This window comes from Miniopterus natalensis, chromosome 11, assembly GCF_054644295.1.
Source record: "Miniopterus natalensis isolate mMinNat1 chromosome 11, mMinNat1.hap1, whole genome shotgun sequence".
NCBI lineage: Eukaryota > Metazoa > Chordata > Mammalia > Chiroptera > Miniopteridae > Miniopterus > Miniopterus natalensis.
This window is the reverse complement of record NC_142091.1, coordinates 12,332,730-12,359,875: the sequence shown is the minus strand read 5'-3', so window position 1 is coordinate 12,359,875 and position 27,146 is coordinate 12,332,730. Positions and strand designations below refer to the sequence as shown.

General features: G+C 45.1%; 2 protein-coding genes and 2 pseudogenes across 5 annotated transcripts in view; 3 read left to right on the top strand and 1 right to left on the bottom strand.

Moving 5' to 3' along the window:
* The first annotated feature begins 702 nt into the window (after nucleotides 1-702).
* C11H11orf52 (chromosome 11 C11orf52 homolog) lies at nucleotides 703-6,867 on the top strand. The gene is made up of 4 exons (XM_016205344.2): nucleotides 703-734; nucleotides 5,291-5,328; nucleotides 6,330-6,385; nucleotides 6,619-6,867. Exons 1-4 carry the CDS (start codon nucleotides 703-705, stop codon nucleotides 6,865-6,867), a joined length of 375 nt encoding a protein of 124 aa, XP_016060830.1.
* A 5,011-nt stretch (nucleotides 6,868-11,878) lies between these two features.
* LOC107531307 (elongation factor 1-beta pseudogene) lies at nucleotides 11,879-12,510 on the top strand (annotated as a pseudogene).
* Nucleotides 12,511-15,747: 3,237 nt separating this feature from the next.
* The window catches only part of DIXDC1 (DIX domain containing 1), a 66,866-nt gene continuing 55,467 nt past the window's right edge, over nucleotides 15,748-27,146 (top strand). For all 4 annotated transcript variants that reach the window (XM_087821545.1, XM_087821546.1, XM_087821544.1 and 1 more), the window contains exon 1: nucleotides 15,748-15,976. In XM_087821545.1, coding sequence (XP_087677671.1) covers nucleotides 15,917-15,976 — 60 coding nt within the window. In that variant the 5' untranslated portion in view covers nucleotides 15,748-15,916. The remainder of the gene's footprint in view (nucleotides 15,977-27,146) is intronic.
* LOC107531284 (large ribosomal subunit protein uL11 pseudogene) lies at nucleotides 23,336-25,168 on the bottom strand (annotated as a pseudogene).

Sequence of the window (27,146 nt, the reverse complement as noted above, 5' to 3'; positions counted from 1 at the left end):
TGGGAATGGGGAAGTGGGTGGTTAAGAAGTGCTGAGGTCATTGCAATCATAGCGTCATATGATTTTTCTACAAGAAAGGGGATTGGGTAATAGGTTCAGTCCTTCATTATTACAGCCCTAAGAAAAAAATGATTTGCCCATGTTAATTCCAATAGCAAGGGAGAAAGAATATAAAAAGAATTCATTTACCTAAATTTAAGTTTCCTAGAGACTACAGTATTCAAACCCTGATTCTGGACAGGGACAGTAAGAAACCGATACTGATAACCTTGAAAGTGAAACTCAGAGCTGAGTAGTGCTGGGAAACATAAGGTAAGACTCTTTATTATAGAGGATATATTTCAGTACAGTGTGATATCGTAGAGAAACATTTCCTAAGGAAACCCAGAGCCCTTTTCTATCTCAGGTTTCTTTTCACTGGAGCTTGACGCTCAAAGTTCATGGCTTCATCAAAGCAGCTCCAAATCCCCAAGGTGAGGTAGTTCTCACCTGGAGCCAGCGTGTGTTCCTCTACCCTTTGGCTGGGAGCAGTCACCTGGGAATCATTCCAGCAGGTGGCTTCCAAAGTCCAACCTGCTAGGTTGAAATCTGACACTGACAGAGACTCCCGGGAGCTGCTACTGAAAACCAAACCAGGAACCAGGAAACGCACTTGCTCTTTCTGTAGAAAAAACAGCTGGGCTCCCTCGGAGACAGAGCGCCATGGGAAACCGGCTCTGCTGCGCGGGAAGCTGGTGAGTAGGGGGCACGGGGAGGGTAACATCTGTGTGGGCTGACACGGAGGCCCTGAGAATAAGATAGAGCTGCAGATAGTTCCCTGCCAACCTCCCACTGCCACCTTCCTCTGCCTGGCACCTCCCTGTGCCACCACCAGAACAGCACCTCCTTCTGTGCTCACTCCTTTCAGGAGCCTTCAGAAAACAGCCAAGCCAGCTGTCAGGAGAATGCCCAGAGCAGGGCTGAAGCCGTGAATTGGCATCGTTTGTCGTTGTCCTCCTCTTCCTCTCCTTCCCCTTGTGTCCCTTCCCTTCTTGCCCAGATAATAATAATTGTAGTGCCTGATAGCTTACTATGCCAGCCACTTTACAGTCTCATTTAATTTTCCCAACAGTTCTATGAGAAAGGTGGCCTTCCTCCTCCTGTTTTTACAGCTAAGACCTGAGGCCACATGACTAGTAAGCAAGTAAACCAAGATTCCAACCTAGATCTGTCTGACTTCAGAGCCCATACTTTAAACCACTGCATAGCACTGCCTCCCAAATCAAGCAACTCAACATTGGAGAAGTGTTTCTTTTTCTTTTTTTAAAAAATATATCTTTATTGATTTCAGAGAGAGGAAAGGAGAGGGAGAGAGAGAGATAGAAACATCAATGATGAGAGAGTCATTGATCGAGCCCGCAACCCGGGCATGTGCCCTGACGGGAAATCAAACCCTGATCGCCTGGATCCTAGGTCAACGCTCAACCGCTGAGCCACGCCTGGCTGGGCTGGAGAAGTGTTTCTTTAAAAGGGCAGAAGAGGGGAGAAGGAGACTAACCATGGAATATTTGAATATAACTTTCACCTTTATTTGCTGTGTGACCTTAGGCCAATCCTATTTCTTCTCTTTTTTCTCAGATGTAAAATACAGATAACATGACCTCTGTTGTTTAGATTACTGGTTTGAAGGGCAGAGGACATGTGAAAGCCTCACTGTAAATTAATTGTAATGTCTTACTGTTCTTTTCCATAGTTGTCATCACTAGAAACTACTGGACCTAGTTTTATACAACCAGTGCCTTCTTAGCTATACCATTCCAAGCCTGGGACAGTGCTGAGGATACCTTGTTTATGAATAAAGCATCATTATATTTAAAGAGATAATTGAGGCACACTGAAGAGGGCATGTGATTTGGAGCCAGAACATTGGATTCAATTCCTGTTCCTGTTACTCATTCATTTATCCATTCATTTATTAAACAAATACTTTATTCAATAACTATATGTATCAGGCATAGTGCTAGATGCAGAAGACATAGTAATAAAAGGAAATTTGGCCTCCGTCTTCTTGAGTAACATAAAATTTTAGGGCATTAGTTGACCCATCTGTAAAATGGGAACAATAATATGTGTTTCCTGGTATGTTGTCAGGATTGGGAAAAAAAAGCACCTTTTAAACTCTGAGGTGTCCTATAGACATAGGATATCTAGAAACATAAAAGCTTCTAAGGAAGGGGGTGTAACAGCTTCTTTCACTTCCTTTCTTCCCAAGTCTTCATGCTCTTCATTTTTGGTTATTTTTTCCTCTGATGGTGGTACTCATAGTAGTCAGCTTTGATTGACACTCATTATATGCCAGGCAGCTAGCTGAGTAGTTTACATTTATTATTTTATTTAATTCTTACAATAATCCCACGAGGTTTAGGTTCTATTATCATCCTCATTTTATTGGGGGGAAAAATGGAAGCCTAATGAAGTTAAAAACTTGCTGAAGCTCACACAGCTAGTTTGATAGCATCAGTCTGACTCTAGAGCCTGGCTAGAAACACTATGCCAGATATTCTAACTAAAATACAGGGTGCAAAAGTAGGTTTATAGTTGTTCCTATGGAAAATAATACAATAATAGTACAAGAATAAGCTCTGTGTTTCCTGTACTAACAACTGTAAGCCTACTTTTGCTCCACCCTGTATATTTTTTCCTCTTAAAATATTAGGATTGGGTAAATATTATTTCCCTCTATTTCTCATCATCTCAATAACTTCCAGAGACTTAAAGATACTATGATAATTAAGGAGATTTTTATTTTAAAATATTATTTTTTCTGATTAGAAAGTAATACATAATCACTGTGGAACATTTGGAAAATACCAAAGAGCAGAAAATAAGAACCATAAATATAAGCACTCAGAGATGACAGGAACATTTGAGTGTATTTCCATGTAATACTTTTTTTTTTTTAATTTTTAAATTTTATTTTTGTTTAAAATATTACAGATGTCCCTTTTCCTCCCCAATGACCCATTCCACCCCGTCCCATCCCCCTCCCCAGTCCCTCTCCCCACCATTGTCCCTGTCCTTGGGTTGTGCATATGTGCATATAAATTCTTTGGTTACTCTCTCCCCCTCCACCCACCTACCCTCCATCCCTCTGACATTTGTCAGTCTGATCTACGTTTCCATGTCATTGAATCTATTTTGTTCATCAGTTTATTAAGTTCTTTAGATTCCACATATAAGCGAGATCATGTGATGTTTGTCTTTCTCTGCCTGGCTTATTTCACTTAGCATAATAGTCTCCAGGTCCATCCATACTGTCCCAAAGGGTACGAGATTCTTCTTCTTTTCCACGTAATACTTCTTTTTTAAAAAATATATCTTTATTGATTTCATAGGGAGGAAAGGAGAGGGATAGATAGAAACATCAATGATGAGAGAGTCATTGATTGGCTGCCTCCTGCACCCCCCCGACTGGGGATCGAGCCCACAACCCAGACATGTGCCCTGACCGGGAATCAAACCCCAATCGCCTGGATCCTGGGTCGATGCTCAACTGCTGAGCCACGCCGGGCTGGGCCCATGTAATACTTTTTAAATGCCTATGTGGATAGTTTTTATCCCAAAACATATCTTATTATCTTTTTATTAACTTAAAAAAGAGTAAAATTGCCAATGCTATTAGTTGTTCGTCTAACATCTTTCTTAAATGGGTGTGTAATGTTCCACTGATTAGAGATTCCATTTACTCAATCAGTTCTCAATGTTGGACATTTAGAATATTCCTTGGTTGTTGGGGTGTTTTTTTTGCAATTGTAAATAATGCTACAATGAGTATCCACATTTGCACCTATCTGATTATTTCTTAGGCTATGGAATTGCTACATCAAAGGGTACACACATTTGTTTAAGGCTTTTTATACTTACTGCCAATTGCATTCTAGAAAGATTGCGCCAATTTTTACTCCTACTACCAATATGGGAGAGTGCCCATTTAGTTTCCTTAATTCTAAGCTAAAAATAAAGTCTTATCTTCAAAGAGAAACTGAATATTCCATTTGGGTTGTGTCCAGGCATTGTGCAATATCCAACTTGGGAGCAGGCTCCATTTACTAAAATTGGGTCGCCCAAGTCTATGTCATTTTAGAATTAATATTTTCTTTATCCATTTAAGCAGAAGTAAGTAGGAAGACAATAGTGACAAGGGGCAGGGAATCAGAGGCTAGGCAGTGGGAAGAGAAAGGAAGAACTGAAGAGGCAGAAGAGGAAGTAGAAAGCTCCAGAAGTAGTTTCAAAGCCTTTCTTCTGAACTACCTGCAGTGATCAGATGGTGACTTCAACTGTTAAGCTGTGTCAAAACCAAAAATCAAACCAAAAGACAAACCTCTGTCAGATAGGTGTGGGAAAATTCCGATTTTTCCACAGTAGTAAAATGGACATGATTTAGAAGTTTTCCTCGCTTTTTAAGTAGTAAAAGAAGGAAACTTACTTCAGGAGACAGAAGTCAGAAAAATAGGGTTGGCTCTGGTGAGAGCTGGAAATGTACTAGCAAGAAAAAGCATCAGAGTAAGCTCCAAACTATTCAGCCTATTTCCTCAGACAAGTGTTGTTTCTCTGGCCATAAAACAGTTGACGATCATAGACATACCGGCTCCACTGGGGACCCTAGGGGCTCAGAAGTGAGTATAAGAGGTCTGTCCTGCAGCGAGCTTGGGGTAGCTGAGTCACTCACCAAATTCAGAGCTCCCTGTGCTGTGGGCCTTAAAGGTTAAACGTCTCTCACTTTCATTAATTAAAAACAAGGACAGGGAAGCAGGGAGGGAGGTCACCTGTTACGAAAGAGCTTTGACGAGCCCTAACTAGTGAGCCCTTGTTGTGGCAGCTTCTGTGACTCCTGGAATGAGGACCCCAGGTTGGCAGAGACCCCTAAAAAGGCAGTGAGGCAGAAGCAAGAGGGGCTCTGAATCCAGGAATACCCCATTATTTGGCAGGTTTCCCTTACCCTCTTCTGGAATTAGCCTGTTAGACAATCCCAGAATAGTGCTCAACCCAGCTACATCCTTGGCATGTAATGACTGGCTGCCTGAGTCTGTATTTTGGGTTTGGTTATGTCAGTTGTTCCACTCCGCCTTCCAGAACCATCTCTTTGGGAGAGGTGTGGTATCCTTGATAAATGCTTTGGGGCTGGCTTAGGGTCACTATGTTAGAGGGAGGTGAGGGACGATCATCCCAGAGTGTTCAGGAGACCACAGAGCAAATGATGAAGATAGAGGCCAGGCTCTTACACATGGGTGATCTGTTTTTTGTTTCACAGGAGCTGCCCATCAGTTTTCCAGAGGAAAAAGAAACTGGGTAACTGGGGGAAAGAGAGGGACTGGGAGGGGCTGGGATGGGGTCCTGGGGGGGATCGGGTAGCAAATTAGAGAAAATAATAGAAGCAGTGTCTTTGTAAGGAGCATAAGGATGGGAAAGAGTAGTGTTGGCAGGGATAAAGGGAGACAGTGCACCAGAGAATCTTTAGGTTATTGGGTTCAAGACCAGCTCTGAAACTCTGGGTCTCATCCTTTCTGTTATCGCAGGTGGGAAGGTTGTTCGCTCATTCTTTCATTCACCCAGTAAAATTTTACTGAGCACTTACATTGTATGTAAGGCACTGCAGAATCCCAAGGAGGCAGAGAGGCACAAGAGGAAGGACACACTGTCTTGGCCCTAAAAGACCGGAAAATCAAGTTTGAGAGAGAAATATGTAAACAAGTAGTTGTAATGCCATCTACTAGTGCTAGAAGAGATGCATACTCCTGCCGTGGGAGAATGGGAGGGAACCCAGTGGTGAAGAATTAATAGTGAGTTCACAAGCTGGAGGAGCAGGGAGGAGGGGCTGTTTTGGGCAAGGGAATTATCTCAAGAAGAAAAAAGAAAGAAGAGAGAGAGAGAAGAGGCTGACTTGATTGCAGGTGATGGGTTGTTTGGTAGCTGAGCCCTCACCACACTGTTCTGTAACGGTCTGTGTGGCTGTAGCTCCCTGGGGCTCAGGAAGCAGCCTACTCGTCCTTCCACTCCCACAGGGTAGCACAGAGCCTGGAATCTAAAGGGATCTCAACACGTATTTGTTGAACTCCGTTAGGGTCCGGAGAAAAATGCGGGCAGAAGATATTATGGGCAGTTGTAAAAGGGCCAGACTACATTCCCTGCTAAGAAGTCTGGATGTGTGAATGATGGGAGTGAGCGAGGTGAGAACAGATGTAGGGAGATTAGTTAGAAGCTCACCATAATCGTTTAATGGAGATTGGAAGAGGGCAACCTCAGTAGACAGGGAAGAGAGAATGGGTTTAAGTTGGATTTCCTCCTCTCAGGGAGTCAACCAAGATGGAAACTGAAGCAGCAGCGGCAGAAGCCGAGTGGCACAAAGGTAATGACAGGCCCTTCTTGAGGGCTGCTCAGTCCTGGGATGCCCGGATGACTCGGCCTTTTCACCCTGGAACAGACACATCTCAGTCATCTATAGAACTTGCTTGTTCTGCCCCTTTCCCCCTGCCCCCCTAAAAAAGCAAAATAGAGGGCGTCAGCCTAACTGACCCTGCATTGAAGGTGAGAGACCAAAGCAAGCCAAGAATCTCTCTTGATGTTCTCCGTTCCTCGCAGGGCCATGGCACAACAGGACACACGTGTAAGCGCGTGCTGGAGCAGCCTGCGTCTCAGAAGAGGAGCCAAGGCCCCGGGTCAGAGGACAGCAGCCTACACTACGCAGTCATTCAAGTGTGCAGCCACCCTCAGCCACGCTCTGCCCAGGAGGTGAAGCACTTGCAGTCACAAAATGCTACAGAGTATGCCACCCTTTGCTTCCCCAAGGCCACACCCTGCTATGACAGCAAGAACGGGACCCTAGTGTGAGCCCTGGGGAGAAAGGACCAGTTTCCATCATTTCACCATGACTCCTGTGGGAGAATCAACTGCTTTGGGGAACTGGGAGCAACCCAGGGATGGCAGCCACATTTTAAGCTTAAAGAATTCAGGGAACCCTGGAATTGTGTGTGTCCCCAATCTTGCTCTCTCCCCATATGCCTATCTCTTATTTGCCACCGTTAGCTTGGAGCTGTATTGGGGTTAGTCGGGGGTGGATGGAGTTGCTCTTAAAATGAGGGGATAGGTTGAGTGTGCAGGAAGGTGGGTTTTGATCCCTACCTTTGCTCCTGCTCTCAAGAAAAGTGCAGAAAAAACAAGTTACCCCTTAAGCACTTGAGCTGATCTTGTTGAACTGAATTTAATGGTATCCCTTTTTACATACCTGTAACTCCAAAGCAGAAGACGTGCTCTGGAAAAGCATCCTGGGCTTTTGTACACAGCCCCCAGGCCTGGTTCGGGCCACTTCCTCAGTGGCTGGGTCAAGGGTCCCCGACTTAAACAGACAAATGAGGGCAGGGGCTGAGGCTAGGAGGAAGCATTTTCCAGCCATCCGTCACCAGGACTTCAAGGCGCTGATTCTAACAGCACTGCGAGGCCAGACTGTTGGCTCTCGAAGGTGCTGAGCCGCAAGGAACAATAAATCGCTTACAGAACGTGCTTGGTGCGTTTTCTGGGGCGGGGACTTGCGGGCTCCACGCGGGTGCAGCGGGTCTCGCCCCACCTAAGGGCGGTTTGGCAGCTCAGCAGGTAGAGAGAGGCCGGCGCTAGCGCCCCACTCCGCAGGCCGTGGCTGGGCCGAGCGAGGGTGTGGTTTGGGCCGACCCGAGGCGAGCTTCTGCAGAAGCGGGAGCAACCTGGGTAGAGTCCCGGCCGGTAGGAGGCGCGGAACCGCAGGGGGCCGGGTCCCGGGAGTCGGAAGGCGGGTTCCGCAGGAGGTGGGTCTGGACCGACAGGGGGTGGGGTCAAGGCCGGCGAGGGCTGCGATCTGCCCCGTTAGAAGGCGCGTCGGGACCGGCAGGGGGCGGGGTCTGGGCCTGCGGAAGGCGGGCGGGCTTATCAGAGGCTGGCCGGGGCCGCTGGGGGCGGGTCTGGCCGGGGCCCGCCTCCGCGTCACCATGGCAGCGGGAACGCGGCGACGACGCTGCAGCTGGAGGAGGCCGGGCTCAGACGGGCTGCGGACTGAGTTGCTGACCCAGACCCTCCCGCCCCCCGTGATTTAAGAGGTGAGTGCTGAAAGGCGGCGGGGAGCTGGGAAGTGGTGTTACTCCCAGCTGAGCGTCCAGGTCAGGCCTGGGAACACGCGGAGGGGCGTGGGAGGGCGAGGAGGAGGAGGCGGAGGCTTCGAGCCCGCCCCGAGCCTTTCGGGTTCTTAGGGTGCCGTTCCGGATTCAGACTCTCAGAACTCGGAGACAAGGGGCCATGCGCTTCCCTTTCTCAACCTGGACACCGTCCTTCCCAAATACAGCGGGCCCTCGGCTTGTCCCTGAGAGCGGTGGTTCCTCAGAGTCCTGAAAAGGGAATCACAGCGCAAAAACGTTGGCAATAATAGCATCAACTTAAGAGGGTGAGAATTTTAAGCACTTGGAATGGTACATAGTAGGTAGTCAAGTGTTGGCTGCCATTAGCATCATTATCACTACTTTCCCAGCCTGTTCGCTGTCACAGACCTAGTGCAAGTGGATTCAGAAGAGGTGGCTAGAAAACTGCCTCCACTACTAATTGGCAGAGCCTATTTCCTATTAGCTGGAGGTAATAAAATGAACTCTGTTTCCAAGAGTTATTTACTTTTTGTGACGGTCAAATAAGAGGATGTAGGTGATAGCACTTTGTGAACTTAAAGTGCTGTAAAAATTTCTGCCTTAGACTATAAATGCTGCCTTTCTACTTTAATACTGAATTTCTGAGGATGAAGGGGAGTGCGTGTCAGAAGCAGAGCTCCCAGTATTTCTCCTGATTGTCTTCAGAATCCTTTCTATGGTCTTAGACTGATAAATGTGGAGAAGAGGGGGAATGCATCCTTGTTTCACTAATGATAGGGAAGCTTTACTCTTTACTTTATTACTATGAAAACCTAAGTGACTAGTTTGTTTTTTTTAATTATTTTTTATTTTTCACTAGACAACTTATTTATTAGATGTAATAGAAAGTTAACTCTCAGAGAGAGACAGAAAACCTTAAAAATCCAAAAACCTGGAAGATATGTACATTATCTAATCAACATGATTTATAATTTACCCCAGGCTCAAGCAATCTATCAGCAAACTGGAGATGTACAACTATGTTAGACTTAAAACCAAAAAGTTATGTAGTAACATTTAAAATAACTAAGTGACTAGTTTTAAAAATGCCATTGGGATAGCCCTCCTGTGATAAGATCTTGGGCTGGAGTTCCTGCTAACCAGCATCTTATTTCTGATACTTCTAGATGACTTTTGTTAGTAGGTTTGAGACAGGGGCCTGATGCCCCTAAGTTGGTTTAGCTTTTGGAATTTTTTTTCCTATCCTGTATTGTTACACATTTCTTCCTCTTCTTATTTCAAGGTGGCCTTGATCTGGCTCTTCTGGGGACACTGAAGATGGGGTCCCATGTGGTTATGAGACTCTGTAGCTCCCTGCTGCCAGCACAGCCATCTGTAAGTTTCTGGTGTACTGTTTAGAGGAGTGTGAGGACATTAATGGGTTTTCAGTACAGTTCTACAACTGGGGGATTTCTGCATCAGGACTCAGGTCCTGGAACTAAATTGTAATATATTTGCTTTCTATATTTGCCTCCCCTTCTTATGGAAACTCTAGTTCACCTGATTTGTTATCTTTATCTGAAATTAATAAAACCAGGCAGAGGTCGAAAAATTCTAGAAATTAATCAGAATACATGCATTGTTTAAGGTTTAAATAATATTTTAATAAAAGCAAATGTTAATTATAGAGCATTTGAAAAATATTGCAAACCATCATTTAAAAAATGTATAATCCTCCCATCCAGCAGCAATCACTGTTAATATTTTAGAATGTTTTCTTCTAGTCTTTTTTTCTATGTATATTATTTACATATTTGACGTCATATACACACTTTTTGACTTTTGCTTTTTTTTAACTTAATGTTTGTTAATACAAAATCATTAAAATATCTGTTTTTATGTGGGTATAAATGTTTGTTAAACATTATAATGTCTAAGCTTTTCTTGTCCTTTTTGCTCTTGTTGAACTTTTAGGTTTCACTCTTCCCACTGTAAATACATAATTGACTTCCTCATGTAAGACTTTTTTTTTCTTAGGGTAGAGTCCCAGAAGTGGAATCCCTAGGTCAAAGGATGTGAACATTTTAAGTAATAAGTTACCTTTAACAGAAGAATTGTGATGTCAGATTTTATATATATCCTGCAGAAGGCAGAGGGACATTAATTGGGAGATAGAAGGGTCCTTAATCGAAAGCCGGCTACCTCTTGCAATGAGACCTTGGGTCCTGCAGAAAGACTATTTCATGATAGTGTAATTAGCAGTGTGGGGCTCTAACACATTATGAATGGCAGTCCAGAGTCATGGGGGCATTTACAGTGTTTTCATAGTAGAGAAGAAACTCAAGGATCACTTCCAAAATATCCACCAGATGTCGCTCATCTTAATTTAATTTTTACCTGCAGAATAGCTAGCAAAAAACTTTGAAATGCAAATTTTAAAAATGTATGTTGAATATAATTTACATATCTGCTTTGGCAGTTTATATTACGCACTAGCATCTGGTGATTACTTTGGCAACATCCTACTCTAGTCTCTCACCATTCAGTCTCTTTTTTCCTTTTTCTGCCCACTCAGTCTGTCACACTCGCTTTGTACACTCTGTCCCCACATAATTAATATTAGTGTCTCAGTTTTACTAGTCTTCATTTTACTATTCTTTCTTTAGTCTTGTTTCTTGCATGTGTGTGTATGTGTGTATGTATTTATGTGTGACTAGGTTCTTGAAGTTTTTGCTAAAAGAATAGGACCTGGCATATAATAACATATAATAGGTGCTCAATATATAATTAGTGAATGATTAATGAAAGAATACATTGATGGAGAGAGGAAAATATAAAAGGATACCAGAAATTATTATTATTAAATATATTTTTATTGATTTTAGAGAGAGAAAAAGGGGGAGAGAGAGAGAGAGAGAGAAAGAGAGAAACATCAATGTGAGAGAGAAACATCAATCAGCTGCCTCCTGCATGCATCCTACTGGGGATCCAGCCCACAACCCAGACATGTGCCCTGACTGGAAATCTAACCAGGGATCTTTTGGTGCATGGGGTGATGGTCAACCAACTGAGCTACACCGGCCAGGGCCAGAAATTATTTATATTTGTATCGGAAATACAGTAAAAGAGACAAAGATTCACATTCCTAAACTAACTATAAGTGCTAAGTGGTATAGTATGGAGCATGCTATGACGTTTGAATTTTAAAGAGAGGAAGATTCATTCATTTATTCAGTTAATATTTATCGAGCATCTGCTATGTGTCAGAAAATATTCTCGGTTCTCGAGAACCAGTAACAAAACAGATAAAATTCCCTTCCCTTGTGGGGAATTTTATATTCTGGGCAGGAGGATGGTGAATAAGCAAATAAACAAATAAATATCAAATATACAAGATGGTGATGAGTGCTAGGAAGAAAAACAAAAATAAATCAGGTTTGGGAGTACTGGGGTAAGGGATTGCTGTCACTTTAAATAGAGTAGTCAGAGAAGGCTAAACAGCTAACATGACATTTAGGCAGGAATGAACTGTGGGTTTTCTGGGAGATGAATGTTCCAGACAGATTATGATCAGATCTGTCTTGATTTTAACAAAATCAAGGGTGGTCAGAGAAGTTTCACGAAGAAGCGGAACTTGAACTAGGCATAGTGAAGATCTGAGTAGCAGAAGTGTGGGGGCCTTTTTTTCCCGTTAGCCCTGCACAGACTGCCTGGACATTCCTTTTTCCTCTGCTGCCGCCAGCTCCCAGATCAGCGATGCCATGGGTTTTGGAGACCTGGAAAGCCCCATTGCCTCCTGGTACTCAGCGACTATCTGGGGGCAAGAGCTACATTGAGGGGCATGTGCTGTCACGAGCAGATGTGGCAGTATTTGAAGTGGTCTCTGGCCCACCACCTGTATCATGCCCTATGCTGGTCTAATCACATCAAGTCGTAGGGAAAGGGAAAGGCCGGCCTGCCAGGAGTGAAGAAAGCGTTGGGCAAGAACGGCCCTGCTGTTGTGGACGCCGCCGCAGGACACTGCTCTCTTTGGGTCTGAGGAGGAGGGCAGTGAAGAAGCGAAGAGGCTACGAGAAGAACGTCTTGCACAGTATGAATCGAAGAAAGCCAAAAAACCTGCACATGTTGCCAAGTCTTCCATCTTATTAGATGGGAAATCTTGGGATGATGGGACGGAAATGGCAAAATTAGAGGAGCATGTCAGGAGCTTTCAAGCAGATGGCTTGGTCTGGGGCTCTTCTAAACTGGTTCCAGTGGGGTATGGAATTTAAAAACTTCAAATACAGTATGTTATAGAGGATGATAAAGTTGGGACAGATATGCTGAGGAGCGGATCACTGCTCTTGAGGACTATGTGCAGTCCATGGACATGGCTGCTTTCATCAAGGTCTGAAATCCATCATGAATCATTGCTCTTAAACGAAAGCTTGAAAGATAAACAAACAAACAAAATACAGTGCATCATTCTAGGCAGAGGGACAGTAGTGAAGGCATGGAGGTGAACATGAACTTTGGCTTCAGCATTTAGTAATATAGGGCCTGGGGCAAACGATTTCTCCTCCAAACCTCTTTCTTCATACATAAGATGGGGACAATATAAAAAATCTGTTTATGGTGATTTTGACCATCAAATGGGCTAATGTATCTAAGTGCTTACTACAGGGCTTGGCACATCGTAAAAGCTCAATTTTGCTATATTATGGTTGTGTAGCTTTTGGTTTTAGTTGGTGAGGTAGGTATCTATCATCATTGTTAAAATAATGCAGGGTTCAGGAAGGCTGGTATAACTTCAGAAATGAGGCAGCCCGGCAGATATGCAGAAAGCAGCTTGCTTGGACTCTTTGTCTCCTTCCAGGCAGAGTGAATGGCAGGCCTGCAGCAGTGGGAGTGGTCCCGGCTACCCAGAGTGCCTTGCTGTTTGCCCACCTAGGGGCATTCTAGGGTGCAGAACATTGTCCTAGTTATTCCTAGTTCATATAGCTAACCCACTTTTTCTCCCTGCTCTTATCTTGATATCACACGAGGGTGGGATGGGGAAGATGGAAGGAATAGTAAAGGTTAGTGCTGCTTAGAGCAAAAGCTCAATTCTTCACCTGAGCTACCTTCTAAGGCAGACCACAGTCAGTATGGTGAACATATCTTCTGAGTGAAAAAATGGAGCTTATATGGTCCAACAGGAATTTTTTGCTTTTTCCAGGTGTAAGAGAAGACTGTATATGAAAATATCATAACTTTGGAAACATTTCAATAGTTGTATGGGGAAAATGGAACAGAATATTTTGAAATTGTACTATCTAAATTTAAATGAATTAAATTAAATGCCATTTAAATTTTAGGCCCACATTTGCATTAGCCACATTTTTAGTGCTTAATAGCCACATATGGCTAGTGGTCACTGTTTTGGACAGCACAGATACAGAACATTTCCACCACCACAGGAAGTTCTATTGGACACTACTGCTGTAGAATATGTGGTTGGTATAATTACAGACTTCCAGGGAATAGTGCAGTCTTGGACCATATGCCCTATAATAAATTTTTTATCAGTTTGCCAAGATGCTTTCTCTAATTCCTCCAGCATGCTGTGAGGTGCAGGGTAAACAGCACAGGGCTGGGCTTCAGAGACCTTTGCTTCAGATCCTAGCTCCTACATTGACTAGCTGAGTGACTGTAAGCACCTCTCCGAGCCTTGGTTCCTTCATCTGTGAAATGAGGGAGTTGGGCCAAGTGAGATCTTTTTTCTGAAGCTTTAAAATTCAGTGATGTAATGAGTCTTTTCCCATTGAGCTCACAGGTCCTCCTTTGATAAATGACTTGTTATCTGAGAAACAGTGACCTCTTGGCATAGATAACAGCAGGACCTTCCTCTAATGTCTCAATATTTTCTGCTGTGTCCAAAGCATGATAACCCAATTAGAATCCTCTCCAGGGATCCACCAACTGGGCGCTTGCATTTTGTATCTCTATGCATGTAGATATGTTGTATGCAATTTTATGCTCTTGAAAGTGTCATACTTCTCTTTCAAAGGGCCTTGTTGCATTAACATGAGTTAGTGACTCACCTGAGAGTATATGGACTGTGGTTCTGGTGAGGGGAGTTCTTGCAACTAAATTCCCCAGATAGATTATGAAGGATAGTCTTCTGACTGTGGGCTGCTCAGGTTCAGTTTGATTTGTCATGGTTTTTCTCCAGCCTTAGCCAGAATGGAACACATAGTGTCCAAACAGCAGCAGCCACTTCACACCTCTGCTAGCTTTCTGCTTCCTGCTTGCTGTGGTCAGAAGAAAAGTGTCTCTCTTCTCAGAAGCATCTTTGTGTTAGCAGCTTTAAACATGCAGGCAAGACATTGCTAGTTCTGGCTGCTCTGGGTAAAGATTTTCTCTACTGACCTGAGGAGGAGGTCATTAGGTTGAATAAGAGCCATTACTGACTTTTCTTGCTAAGGTTCTAATGGGGACTTAGGGAGAGAATCTGGCCCTTCTGCAAAATTATGAGTGTACAGTCCTAGCTTCTCAAACTGTCTCTGTCATCGACGAGCTGTGTCCTCCTTGGACAACGCCCCAACCTTCTCTGAGCCTTAACACTTTGTAAACCTTTCCCTCCATCTGGGATCATGGGGTGTAACATAATGCGTACTATGGGTGTTCTTTCAGCTTCCAGTTTTCCTATAGAAACAAGAGTATGCACTGAGAGTACAAATGACTAGTGTTCTTAAAAATAAATATGGCTATGCCTTGAATAAGTGGAAACAGAGGGGAATAACTGCTTCACGTGAGCAAGCTTTACTTAACTCTTTCAAAAGCACCAGGACAGTGTTGCAGTTTTAATTTTAATTAAAACCCATTTAATTAATTTAAAACTCATTAAAAATATGGGTTTCACATTTTAGAAGTTATTCTAAAAATAAAGGGGTGTGTGTGTGTGTGTTTTAAGCCCTGGTCATCCTTGGTTTACCCTTGATGTTTCTGTTGTGATCCTGTGTGATTTGTTTAGCTCTATTTCAGTTAAAAATGTGTTCAAATATCATCAATAACTAAAGTTTTCTCTTTCTGCCCTCTTTTTTTTCTCTCCTTCTGAATAGTTCTCTTTCTCTTTTTCTCTCCCTTCTGCTTCCCCTTCTTTAGCCTAACCTCACTGTCCAGGCTCCATGTGGAAAAATGTTGCTGTTTTCAGCTAGTGGGGAAGCGGGTGGGTAATCCTGTGATTCACTCACTCCCGGTCCCACCCACCATGCGGTGAGTTGCTAGTGGCCTTAAATCAGCAGACCTTGTGTGTATGTGAGTGTGTGAGTGTGTGTGTGTGCAGTGTGTGCTCACTCAGACAGGCCTGCCGGCAGACCTGGTGTGTGTGTGTGACTGCAAGCGCATGCACATGCCCGCGTGTGTGTGAGTGTGTGTGTGCAGCGCGTGCTCACTCAGACACGCCTGCCTGCAGACCTGGTGTGTACGTGTGTGACTGCAAGCGCATGCACACGCCCGCACGCGTGTGTGTGAGTGTGAGTGTGTGTGTGCAGCGCGCGCACACGTCTGCTCCGCGTGCCCGCGGTGCCGTGCCCGTGGCCGGCCGGGAGGAGGCCGCCGGCGCGGGTCCAGCCCGTGCGCGCAGCTGTTTCTATAGGAACCGCGGCGGCGCCCGGCCCCTCCCGCGGCGGCCTCGGTGGGAGCATGCCCAGTGGGAGCCGCTAGTTGGGCTCAGGTCTGGGTCTGCAGTAAGTGGCGTGCGGGACTCCGGAGACATCCCGATGAGCTGAACCCGGAGCCTTTGTGTGCAGCGGGAGGCGGCGGCCCCGGCAGGAGCCATGCTCGCGTGCCTGACCCGCGGGAGCTTGCTGGACGTCCTGCACGAGGGCTGCAACGAGGTAACTGCCCCCCTCCCCCTGCCCCCGCCCCTCCCCGCGCCGCCCGCCTGATCTCTGGAACGGTCCTCGGGGCCCCATCCTCACGGAGACCCGGAGCAATTGGCCTGCAGAGCCCTGAGGGGGCCTCGGGGGTGGGTGGGTGCAGAGGAGACCGGTGAGCTGGCGATATCAAAGGGGCCGCCTGCCTCCAGCTAAGCGGGCATTGACCTTCCCCGGCAGCCTACCTGAGCCCAGAACACAGGACCACGGATTCGGAGGTTACCTCCTTCCGGAAGAGGGGTCTCCACTCTCCGCAGGGATGCGCCCCAAGGAAATTCCTGAGTATATGGCAGGGTGCGCATTGTGTTCAGCGCTTACGGAGGAGCCGAGGGAAGGGTGGGGTGGCACTGCATTGGCAGAAAGTTTGAGGGAGGGCAGGATGCGTGTGTGGTCCTTACAAGTGCCCTCTTCATGTTGATAGCTTTTCCTAAATCCAGGGCAGATTTCTCCACAACCAAGGGCATGGTTGGCAGAGAATACGTAAGAGGGGTAAGGAAGAGGGCCTGGGTTTCTGGGCTCAATTCAGGGGAGCCAACATTTGCAGCCTTCTGTGTGAGTGAGGAACTGGGGCCCCAATCTGACAGGCAGTGTGGGGGAGGACTGGCTGGTCTTTTTCTCTTCACTCTTTCCCCTCAAAATTCTGTTACTTATTACATTTTCTTCTCTGGTGACCCAGAGGAATTCTAGTTTGGGACCCTCCCCCCTGCGATTTGCTCCATATGTCTTTAATTGCTTCTGAGCCCCACCCCTTTGGGTTGCCTCACCCCAGGTTCCAGGGAGACCCCTACAAGGAGACCTAGACTGTTAGCTGTGTCTGTCTTCCTTTCCCCTTTTCCTTTCACCTCTCCCTCTTCTCTTTCTTAAATTTAAGATTTTTTTTAAAAGTCAGTTTTTAGTTAAACAATGAATATATGAGTACATTCTTTTCTTAAATATGAACATTTGAGGCAAGACTGAGTGCCTTGGCCACCCCTGCAGTCTTGGCCTTTTCCCCCGAGGTAACCATTCTCATGAATTTGTGTGTAAGGTTTTCTTTCTGCAGCTGCGCTATTGGCTCTTTCCTTAATTCCTGTTTCTAATTAAGTTCTGCAGGCTGACCTGTCCCGCTCCCCAGTTCTCCAGGCCTGGCCCCTGTGCCCCAGCCTTGTTCCTGACACAGATGGGAAAATTATAGAGATGCTGCCCCCACCTAACCCACTGAGTCAGAATTTTCCTTTGGCCGATGGTGTCACACCCCTCATTGAAGGGCAGAGTTTGCATCCTGCCTGCGCCGCAGGGCTCCTCATCTTGCACCAGTCCTCTTTTACACATGTAAGGGGATTGTTAACAAAGAGCTATGGTCATAGGAGCCTGGAGGCCACCTCTTTGAGTGCTTCCAGTATGCCTGGCTCCTTTTTTCTCTGCCTTTGGGCTTTCCCTGGTCTCAAGCTTCATACGTCTGACTTATCCACCAGTTGTGGCAGAAGCCCCTTAGGTCCTCCTCTGGCCTCCCCTTGTTTAAACTCAGTCCCCAGGTATCAGGTCCTACTGCCTTATCAGGAGGAGGGAACCAGCACAGAGCCAGCCCTAGTCTTTGCCTTCTGCTCTTTTTCTCTTCCAAATCTTTCCACTGAGGAGCCAAGAGGCTTGGCTGTCTTTTTCATGCTTTAGTGCAGGGGTAGGGAATGTCGGGCCCGTGAAATCATTTGGTCTGGTCCTGCCAAGGGCTCACCAAAGAGAACCAGTTGCAGCCATCACATTAGGGGGGAGTTAATTAAATGTTTGACCAAATATAGCAGGCTAATTTTTAAGTTGATAATTTTGTATGGCCCACGAATGATATAAATACTCAAATGTCCCTTGGCAGAAAAAAGATTCTCCACCCCTGCTTAGTTAAGTCCCCCGACCTCCAGTTGTTATAAATCATAAGGGAAAGGGAGAGTGGGAGAGTTTTCTTTTTGTGGTGGTAATAGAGTCTTAATAAAAACAATAGAAACACAACTTTATTATTAATTCACCTCTAGAAATATTAGTAATGCCTTTTTCTTTCTGACATTTGATTTTTCTACCCATCCTGTAAACTTCCTTCCACCCTATCTATAGGCTATGTATAACCCATTCCCTTCTATTAGTAGATTTGAACTCTGATAGCCAACAAGTACTTTGGTTTCTCCAAGAAACTGACATCATCTAAATAATATTAATAGTAATATCTTAAATCTCAAAGGTCTCTTAAAATTTAAATAATTATTTTACATAATAAATTATACTCAATAATTCTTTTCGCATACTGTATCACATTTAGTGCTACTGAATAATGTTATGATTAGTTATTTCAGAGTTGATGGGGCCCCGAATGACCTATTCGGCCTCTAGGGTTGCTTAATAGATCCAGTAATATTCAGTCTCTTTTGCTAGAGTCGTGTGATAAGGATAGAGATTGGGACTTAAAGGCCAGTGTCAGAATACACTTCAGTTCCTCTGAGAAACTCTTCCTACTGAGGCTAAGGATATACACGTATCCAGTCATCTTTGAGGAATGATCCAAGCATATCTGAAGCTCTTCTTCACCACCCAAATGCTCTTAGGGTCTGTGTGGTTAGGGTTGTGACATTCTCGGTGGCAGAGGAAACTGCCACAGGAAATGAAGCTATGGCCCTAATTGGTTAATTATTATGGAACCATGCAGCAGAGAGAAGCCCTACTCTTTGAATCAAGGCTTTCCTCTACCCACCGTTGGCCTCTGTGTCAACCATACACCACTATGCATAACTGTGCATGGCAGAATTTTCTTCTATTACGTTCCCTGAATCTTTAAAGCCCTGGTCTCGCCACACCTGACAAATTACTCACATAGTTGATTCATGTCACTGCTGTCAGTGCAGTCCCTTTTATTTACATGGTTAATCTGCATTATGAATTATCCACAAGTTTTGGCTACTGCCACATTCTATAGCCCACTGTGGCTGTCATCCCCAGCTCTAATATTTCTGGTCTGGCCTTTCTGTAGTTGACATTGTCCGCATTCTGCATCTGCCTCAAAGCTCTTTATTTGTCTTCTCTGCCCCTAGCTATTGATGTCATATGAACATTATCTTTGGTTAATGTGCCAACATGAATTTCTGCAAGTGTTTTTCTGGGGGCTAGACTTTCTTTAAAAAGTACTTTGGTGCTTGTGTTGGAAGGTTTTGGTAGAACAAAGACTATAATATAGTTTGGCCAATAAGCATTCATTCATTCAGTTATTTAGTTCATTTCTTGGATGAGGGGATGGATAAAATTGAAAAACACCTAGTTCCTGATGCCAAGGAATTTATACGGAGAGATTTATAGGTGTACCGAGAAAACCGTAAAATGATGCTTAATGTGATAAGTGCCATAAAAGAGGTAGTGTTTGTGGGAGGTTATAGAGATAACTTCTACTTAATAATATCATGAAAAGTACCAAATATTTACCAACTTACCTGCTCACTGAAACCAGACATTTTTTCCTGCTAATCTGGAAAACATGCATGCAAGTGCTCATTCAACAGATACTTACTGAATGACTGTGCTTACCAGGCACTGTGCCAGGTTCTGGAAATAGAAGTCAAATAACATAGAGTCTGTGCCCTAGTGGAGCTCACAGGTCAGTGAAAATAAAGGAAATGCTCAGAGTATCAAACTTGAAAAACTGTAGTGATGTAGAAATCCTGCTTGTCAGGCAGAGCGAACCTGTGCCTAGCTGGAGTGCGGATGGCCTGGGGACTGAAAGTTGTGGGAATGATTTGTTAAAATGTTGGTCAACAGGAAATCAGGTGTCTGAGCCTTAACCTTTTAAACATGTGACCTGGGAGACACTCACTACCAGTTTTTCTCCACATAGAAAAGTAGAAATTTAAATCCTACGTGGAGATTCATCTGCTTGGCAGTCCCTGGGAAATACAGGAAGAGCCTTTGTCTGGTGTTGTTCCCATAAGGGGGACACAGGGCGAGTGAAGAAGAGGATTGGCATGTGCAGCAGCTGCAGCAAACATCTCTTCTAAGTGTCTCATGCCTTCCGTGGAGTAGGATTTGCAACATGGGGCCAAAGCAGAGGCTTTTAGACATTTCCACAGTGATTTCTTCTGTGCTTAGCTGAAGAAATTAAAGGCCAGTTAAGTCTTTAATGTAACAAAGCACCACACTCCCCAACCTTCTTTTTTCTATCCTGACTGATTTCTCCACTCCTCACCCAAGCTCGTTGGCTTTGTTCCCACAGGAGTCAATGCCAGCTAAACAGATGCTCCCTGGCAGCAAGCTCTCAGGCAGCATTATGTTCCTCATGGTGAATGATGGGCTGGCCAAGCATGGGGAGCAGTGATAGGGCACTGTTTGCCAGGTGCCACTCCCCCATGACTGGCCTTGCCATCTAGGCTGGAAGGACTCAAACTGAAACTTTCCTGAATGTATTTCTCTATTTGTTATCCCCAAACCAGGCCCTATTTAAATGGTCATGGACATAACCTTCAGGGGTCATGTAATCAGTGAAAGTGGAGTTCTTGGGGTGCCAATGGGAAACGAATTTCCTGAGGCCCCCAGGAGGGATGGGATTTCGTGAAAAGCTTTATTGATAATGTAAAATTAAGGGGGTTTCCCTCCAAGGTCCCATCTCCATCTGTCTCACCATGGAAAAAGTCCAATCTTGTCCTCAGCAGGGATAGAATCAAGGCCACTACCCAGAGTTTCTGTCCCATATTAAAGTACAGTCCAGTCTAGCATCTGGCTAGCTTAGCTTGTGTTCCCAGCTGTAGTCCATTGTGTGTGGGACTGCTTAAGGCCGCAGGGTTGTGCATGGGTGAGTGCGGGTCACAGAGCAAGTGAGAAACAGGAGTGCAAGAGCAAGAGGGCGCAAGAGCAGGCAAGAGAGTGACCTCTCTTTGGGGATTTAAAAAAAAAATTAAAAAAATATCTTTATTGATTTCAGAGAGAGGGGGAGAGCGATAGAAACATCAGTGATAAGAGAGTCACTGATTGGTTGCCTCCTGCACCCCTCTGACTGGGGATTGAGCCCTCAATGTGCCCTGACCAGGAATCGAATTGCGATCTCCTGGATCCTAGGTCAATGCTCAACTGCTGAGCCACGCCTGGCCGGGCTGTCTGGGGATTTTAACCTTCCACCATTTCTCAGGCTTGCGTTGGGGTCCATCTTCCTAGCCAATGATCTTTTCCAAGGCTAGACTGACAGGCAAGCACCTTTCCTATGTCACCCTCAACTTCACTGCACATGCACCCATCTCTTCCTTTGTTTGATCCCTTCCCCCAGTGATCTGAAGGGAATGGACCAATGGTTCTGACACTGGGCAACGAATGGGTCCAGGCTGCCCGTCACTACTTGAGCCAATTAAGCAGAGACAGTGTTGAATCATATATAAGCATTTATTCCACTAATGCTGGCAGTATGGGAGAGCAGCAGGATCCATCCACATAAAGTCTGCTATACCACCCCCCACAAGCCAGCTGCTAATATTGGGTAAAAAGAAAGATTACATGGGAAAGTAGGAGTTACAGGCATGGGGAAGTAGGTGTAAGGTATAATGCTAACAGGTTACAGGCAATGCTGTCTAGTTGTCGCAAAGGGCTTGCACCTCTGGGGACTCCATTGTTTCGGGAACAAGGTTGTTAATCTTTCCATGAAGATAGGCAGTTCTCAGAAAAGGAGAATGAAGCACATTCCAGAGTTAACTCTTATGTCCCAGGGTGTGCAACTCTCATCCAGGGCAGAATGTGCTTACTTTAGTAGAATAGAACAGTTATGGTTAACAGAGCATGATTAATATTTCTTATTACTACAGCTAGTCCCCCACTATTCTATTTCTGCCCCTAACAGTTCCCTGGGGAGCATGAAGCTATAGCTTCCGGGTGAAGCTGCCCAGATGACTGTGCTTATAATGTCTGGCCTCCCCTTTGCTCTCTTTCTATTATTAATATTAATAAACTAGCTAATTATGATGTAGCAGGTATATATAGTAGGGGGATAGGGACCCAATCCCAAAGGCCCTAAGGGTAGGCTCCACTCCCTGTTTTTAATAAAGGACGCTCATAGATTATACAGTGATCCCTCATTTCATTCACTCATTCATTCATTCACATGCATTATTGAACACTTATAACATGTGCTTGTGAAGAACAGAATGCTTACAGACTCATAACTAATGGAAATTTAAAAATAAGGTAAGGAGATTAAATCTTTCAGCAAGTTTTTAGGTTTTTACTTTCTGGTATATTATCCTTTGGCCACTGGGCTGAACACTGATACAAAGAGCCCTACCCATGTAGGGAAGAAGAAATTTAATATTTTTACTTGTGAACTTTACTTTTACCTAATTAGCCACCAAGTTCAATGAACAAGTAGCCTTTCCTGGTTCAGTAAGGCCTGAAGGAGTTAATAGAAAAGAAATACGATACTACATTCTTTTACTGGCAGAATTTAGGCCAGTAATAACTCAAGGTTTCCAGACCTCCTGCCTTCCTCTCAGTTTCTCAGCAGTGGCCCCACCCCCATCTCCTCAGCCTGGGCTGCTCGAGGGTGTCAGAGTTCTAAACAGGTATCTGGTTTCACTGTAAAACTGATTTCCTTCCTGAGCCATTCAGGTCTCCTGAACTCCCCAGCACACCAGGGGAGTCCTGCTGCTTTTCTTGTTTGCATTTCTTGCTTGCCAGCAGGAAGCCATAGAGCCTACTTGGATATTTCTACACTAGGAATGGAAGGTCCCACAGACTTCCCTGGTAAACCCAGTCAGTGATTTTGCAACTCTAACCAAACAAGTTCCCTGTAGGAATTATCTTTGACCTTGAGGCTTAGAAGAGATAAAAAGCAGAAACTGGGTTTACAAACTTATTTGGAAGGAAGGGCAGGGCCCAAAGAAAAACAAAGTTACCTTGGGCCACCGGAAAGCTTTCAAGGTCAAGATTTCCTGCACAAATTAAGGTGGTAGAAAGAATTATCTGTATTGGAAGAGTTTAAATTTATATTGTAGGGTTAGTTGGAGTGTCTTAGAGACAGCTGATGGAGAGAGTATGGGATTCCTAAGGCCTCCCCACACCAGCCACTAACAGCTTTAGAGTGGTTCAGTCTTGTCAAGCTGCTCAGACAGCTTTGACTGTTGCCGTGTCTACTTTTCTTTTTCCTGAGACCTGACTCAGGGTTGTCATAAAACCCCTCAGCCTTTCTAGACTTCTGGATTGCTCAGGCAATCCCTGTAGCTTCCATTGAACAAGTTACAGATGTTAATTCTGGATCAAGATTAGTTCCTTGTGGTCACAGGCATTGTGTGTTTGATTGTCTTGCTTTTTTTGGTGGCGGGGGTTGTCAAATGATCTTTAACTGAAATATTTTCCTTTGTAGTTCTTAACTAGCCAGGCATTCCACTGCACCACTGTTGATGTCATCTATGATGTCATGAGGGTGTTGGCCATTAGCATTGAAGCCCACAGACTGGGCATTCCTCAGGATCTCTTTAATAGTTCCAGAGAGTTCTCTAGCTAAAGATTGGAGCTGCATCTGTTGGGCAATATTGACAATCTCATCAAGAGTGGTATTTCCACTGTGCTTAATGTTTTTTTGCTTCTTCCTGTCCCTTGGTGGTTCTTTGAGGGCTTTGATGATCAGGGCGGAGGCAGAAGGTGTTACCTCAATCTCATCTGTCTGTTCTGAATGGTGAGTTTCACTGTGATCCTCAGACCCTTCCAATCACTGGTTGCTTTGGCAATGTCATCACCAACCTTTTTTGGAGACAGACCCAGGGGGCTGATCTTGGGGACAAGGGCAGACATGGCACTAATTTTCCCACCTCAAGTAGACAACTTTGTGAGCAGCATGGTCTGTGGTAGCATCTAAGTTTTATATCTTACAAGTGTGTCAAAGAGAGACCCGGAGAAACTGCGAGATAAGAGGGGGTAGGAAAGGGGACCAGTTCTACTCCTAAATGCGAGGTCTAAAAATTCCAGAGATCTACTGGGCTTGACCAATCAACTTAGCTGGACCAGTTAAGTGTGGCTGGTGGAGGGGGTGATATAAATACAGCCCAGTACTGGGGCCCATCACTGAGTATGTAGAGGGGGCATGTTTCTATAGAAGGGGGAATCATTGTGAGATGGACAGCTACCCCAAGAGCTGTTAGTTACACCTCTAGCCTGCCTCCACCCTCTCTGAGCCTCACTGGAAACGGATTGTGATCCAGTAGAGTTCTCCAGCATGTTCAAGATACACTTCTTGCTATTTCAGATATTTTCATTTTGCTGAATCTATTGTATTTTGTCTTCACTGAATAATTGACTTATGATAGTACTAGAAGCAAATAAAATTCAGTAGGGTTTTTTTCCTTAGCTGATGCAAGAACCGCTTAAGAGGTTACTTCACGTGGCTTACAGGGTGTGGTGGGTAGAGGGGACTAGGCCCTGAATGCCCCACCCTGGTACTAACCAGAGAATCGCCTAGGCTTTCACTACAGGCTTCTTTTAAGATAACATCTTCGTGGGGGAAGTGGGTGGTGTGGCTGGTCCTCATGAGTGTCTACTTTGTTGTTCAAATCGTTTTTTTCAGTCAGCAGCAGGCATTTATAGCAAGAGTAGGGCCTTGGCCCACCTCTTGGATACCAAGTACAGATATCTTCAGGTCAGAGAGGAGACGCACTGAGACTTAGTTTAGTGGCTGGCTCCCAAGATTAGACATAAAAGGAGGGGCAGAGACCTAAAGTCATTGTAACCCTTACCTTGTGGATAAGAATAGCCCCACTCAGCTGTGAATCTGTGGTCTCTCTGTCAGATGCCATTCAGTAGGTCTCTGTCAGCATGCAGACATGGTAGTGACATGACAAAGGACATTCTTCAATTAACGTTTTTTGTCAATGATTTCATTGAAGGCATGCTTATGAGTCTTTAAGTTATATGAATCTGGGCACAATAGTAAGTATCGTCAGCATTTCAATGTCTCCCACTTTCCTGGAATGATTTCAGGATCCGTGATGAAGACAGTCAAGCCTCTGAGTTCCTTGGCCATCCCCACGAAATGATTGTCCCCCTCTGTGCTGCTACAACAATGCCTCATAGTGAGGCTATATCCTGGAACTTACTGCACAGAATTGCCCTGCCCTTGAAATCCTGAACTCTGAAACTCTGCTCTCTGCTTAACATCGCAGTCTCCAACTCCTCCATTCCCATTAAGCTTATGTTCAGTCCCATCAGGTTCTCTCCTACTCTTCTCTGGCCTGTTCATCAGCTCCCCTTTCGTTTCTTCTCCCCGTGCAGATCCCGCAGTCGGTCACTTCCATTACCCCCCCCCCCCCCCCGCCCTCACTTGCCCGCCTCCAAATCTCCCCAGGTACCTACCGTGTGTAGTCCCCACCCTGCCTCCTCCTGATCAGAGGAGGAAGGGGCCCACTTCCCCTCCTCTGGAGCCTGCTGGTCAATCACTTGCCTCCCCTTGTGTCTGTTCCCCTTCACTGACCCCATCTCAGCCAGCAAGTGTCCTCTCGTCCTACAACACCCTCATTCTCTGTTCCACCTTCCTCTCCAGCTCCCCTGTCCCTCCCCTCACTGCTTCTGGTTTCATACTCTCCGAGGTCTTCTCGGTTCACTGCCATCTGACTTTTCACCCCACCACTCAACAGCATCTGTTCCTGAAGGTCTCCAAGGCCTGTGCATTATTCAGTGAAATGGGCTCCTGAGCCCTCAGGCAGGCTGTTGTATAGCATTTGTCCTTATTGACCACCTGTCTTAAAATTCTCTCACCCCTGATTCCCATATTTCCTCTACCCTTCTGGTTGCGTGTTCTAGAATAATTTTTGTTGTTGCTCGTTTCACGTCACTTGCTCCTTTAATGCTGATGGTTGACATATCCCATCCTCTGCCCTGAGTGGTCCCTTCTCTTCTCTCATTGTATGCTTTCTTCGGTATCGTAGAAATAATGTATTCTTTGGACTATGATGGAGCGGGTTCAAATCCATTTTCATCACTTCTCAGTGCTATGATCTTGAGCAAGTTTCCCATATGGAAAATGGGGCCAATAATATCAATTCTAATGGCTGGGTATGAAGAGTAAAGGAGACAGGCATATAAAGTGCCTCTTTCAATGGCTGACAAAAATTGCCACTTAGTGCATTTTTAATCTCTTCTTTCCCTTCAGTGCCCTCTCCCCACTCCCTTTCCTGCCAGGTAACTTCTTGCAGTTCACTTGTAAGCAAGCCCAGGATTTGGAGTTGGCATTGAGTTCAGATTCTTGTTCTGACACTTATGAGTCCTGTGACCCTGGGTTTGTTGTTGCTCTGACCTTGGTTTCCATGTGTGTGAAATGGGGACGATAGTTTCCTGCAGGATTAGTGTGTGTGTGTGTGTGTCTGTGTGAGAGAGAGAGAGAGAGAGAGATAAAAATACACATGAAAAGATGTGGTAAAGTGCTTGGCACAGTACCGGCGTGTAGTTAGTGCTCAGTGGATGGTAGTTATTATCTCTCATTTGCACCTATGGCTGTACCTGTCACACACAGATGCTCTCACACGTGTACCGCCCGCCCGCTCCCATCTCTTGTGCTCTAGGCCTGTATTTTGCCAACTGGCTGTAGAACATCTCTCCCCTGATGCTTTTATGTTTTACAAAGAGCTCAGACTCTTTTCAAAACTGAACTATTTCTTTTCCCCAATACTTGCTCTTAGGCCATGCATTCTCCATCTCAGTTAAAGCATCATCATCAGCCAGTCATTCAGGCATGACTTTTTGGACCCTCTCTTTTTGTCACTGCCCACATCCTATCAGTCACCTCTGAGTTGTTTCTGGAATTTGTGCTTTTCTAACTATATTGCTTCAGTTTAGGCTCTCATCTGCTCTGTCTGGGATTGTTGCCTTGTCCCCCCCCCTCAGGGGTTTCTCCAAATCTGGATGTCCCTCTTTCTATCCCATGTGCTACTCTGTGTCCAGAGTGACTTTTCTAAGGTGCAGGTCTCACAGTTTCACTCTCCTGCTTACAGACTCCAGGCTTTCCTGCTGGGGGTCTTTAAGCCCTAAGTCTAAGTGCTGGTAGGCCTTGTGCTGACCTATTTCTCTATCATCATTGCCTGCCACTGATGGCTCTGCCCACATGCTAATTTATTAACTGGCGATTCCTCCAGGGCACCATATGCCTTTTTCATAGCTCTTT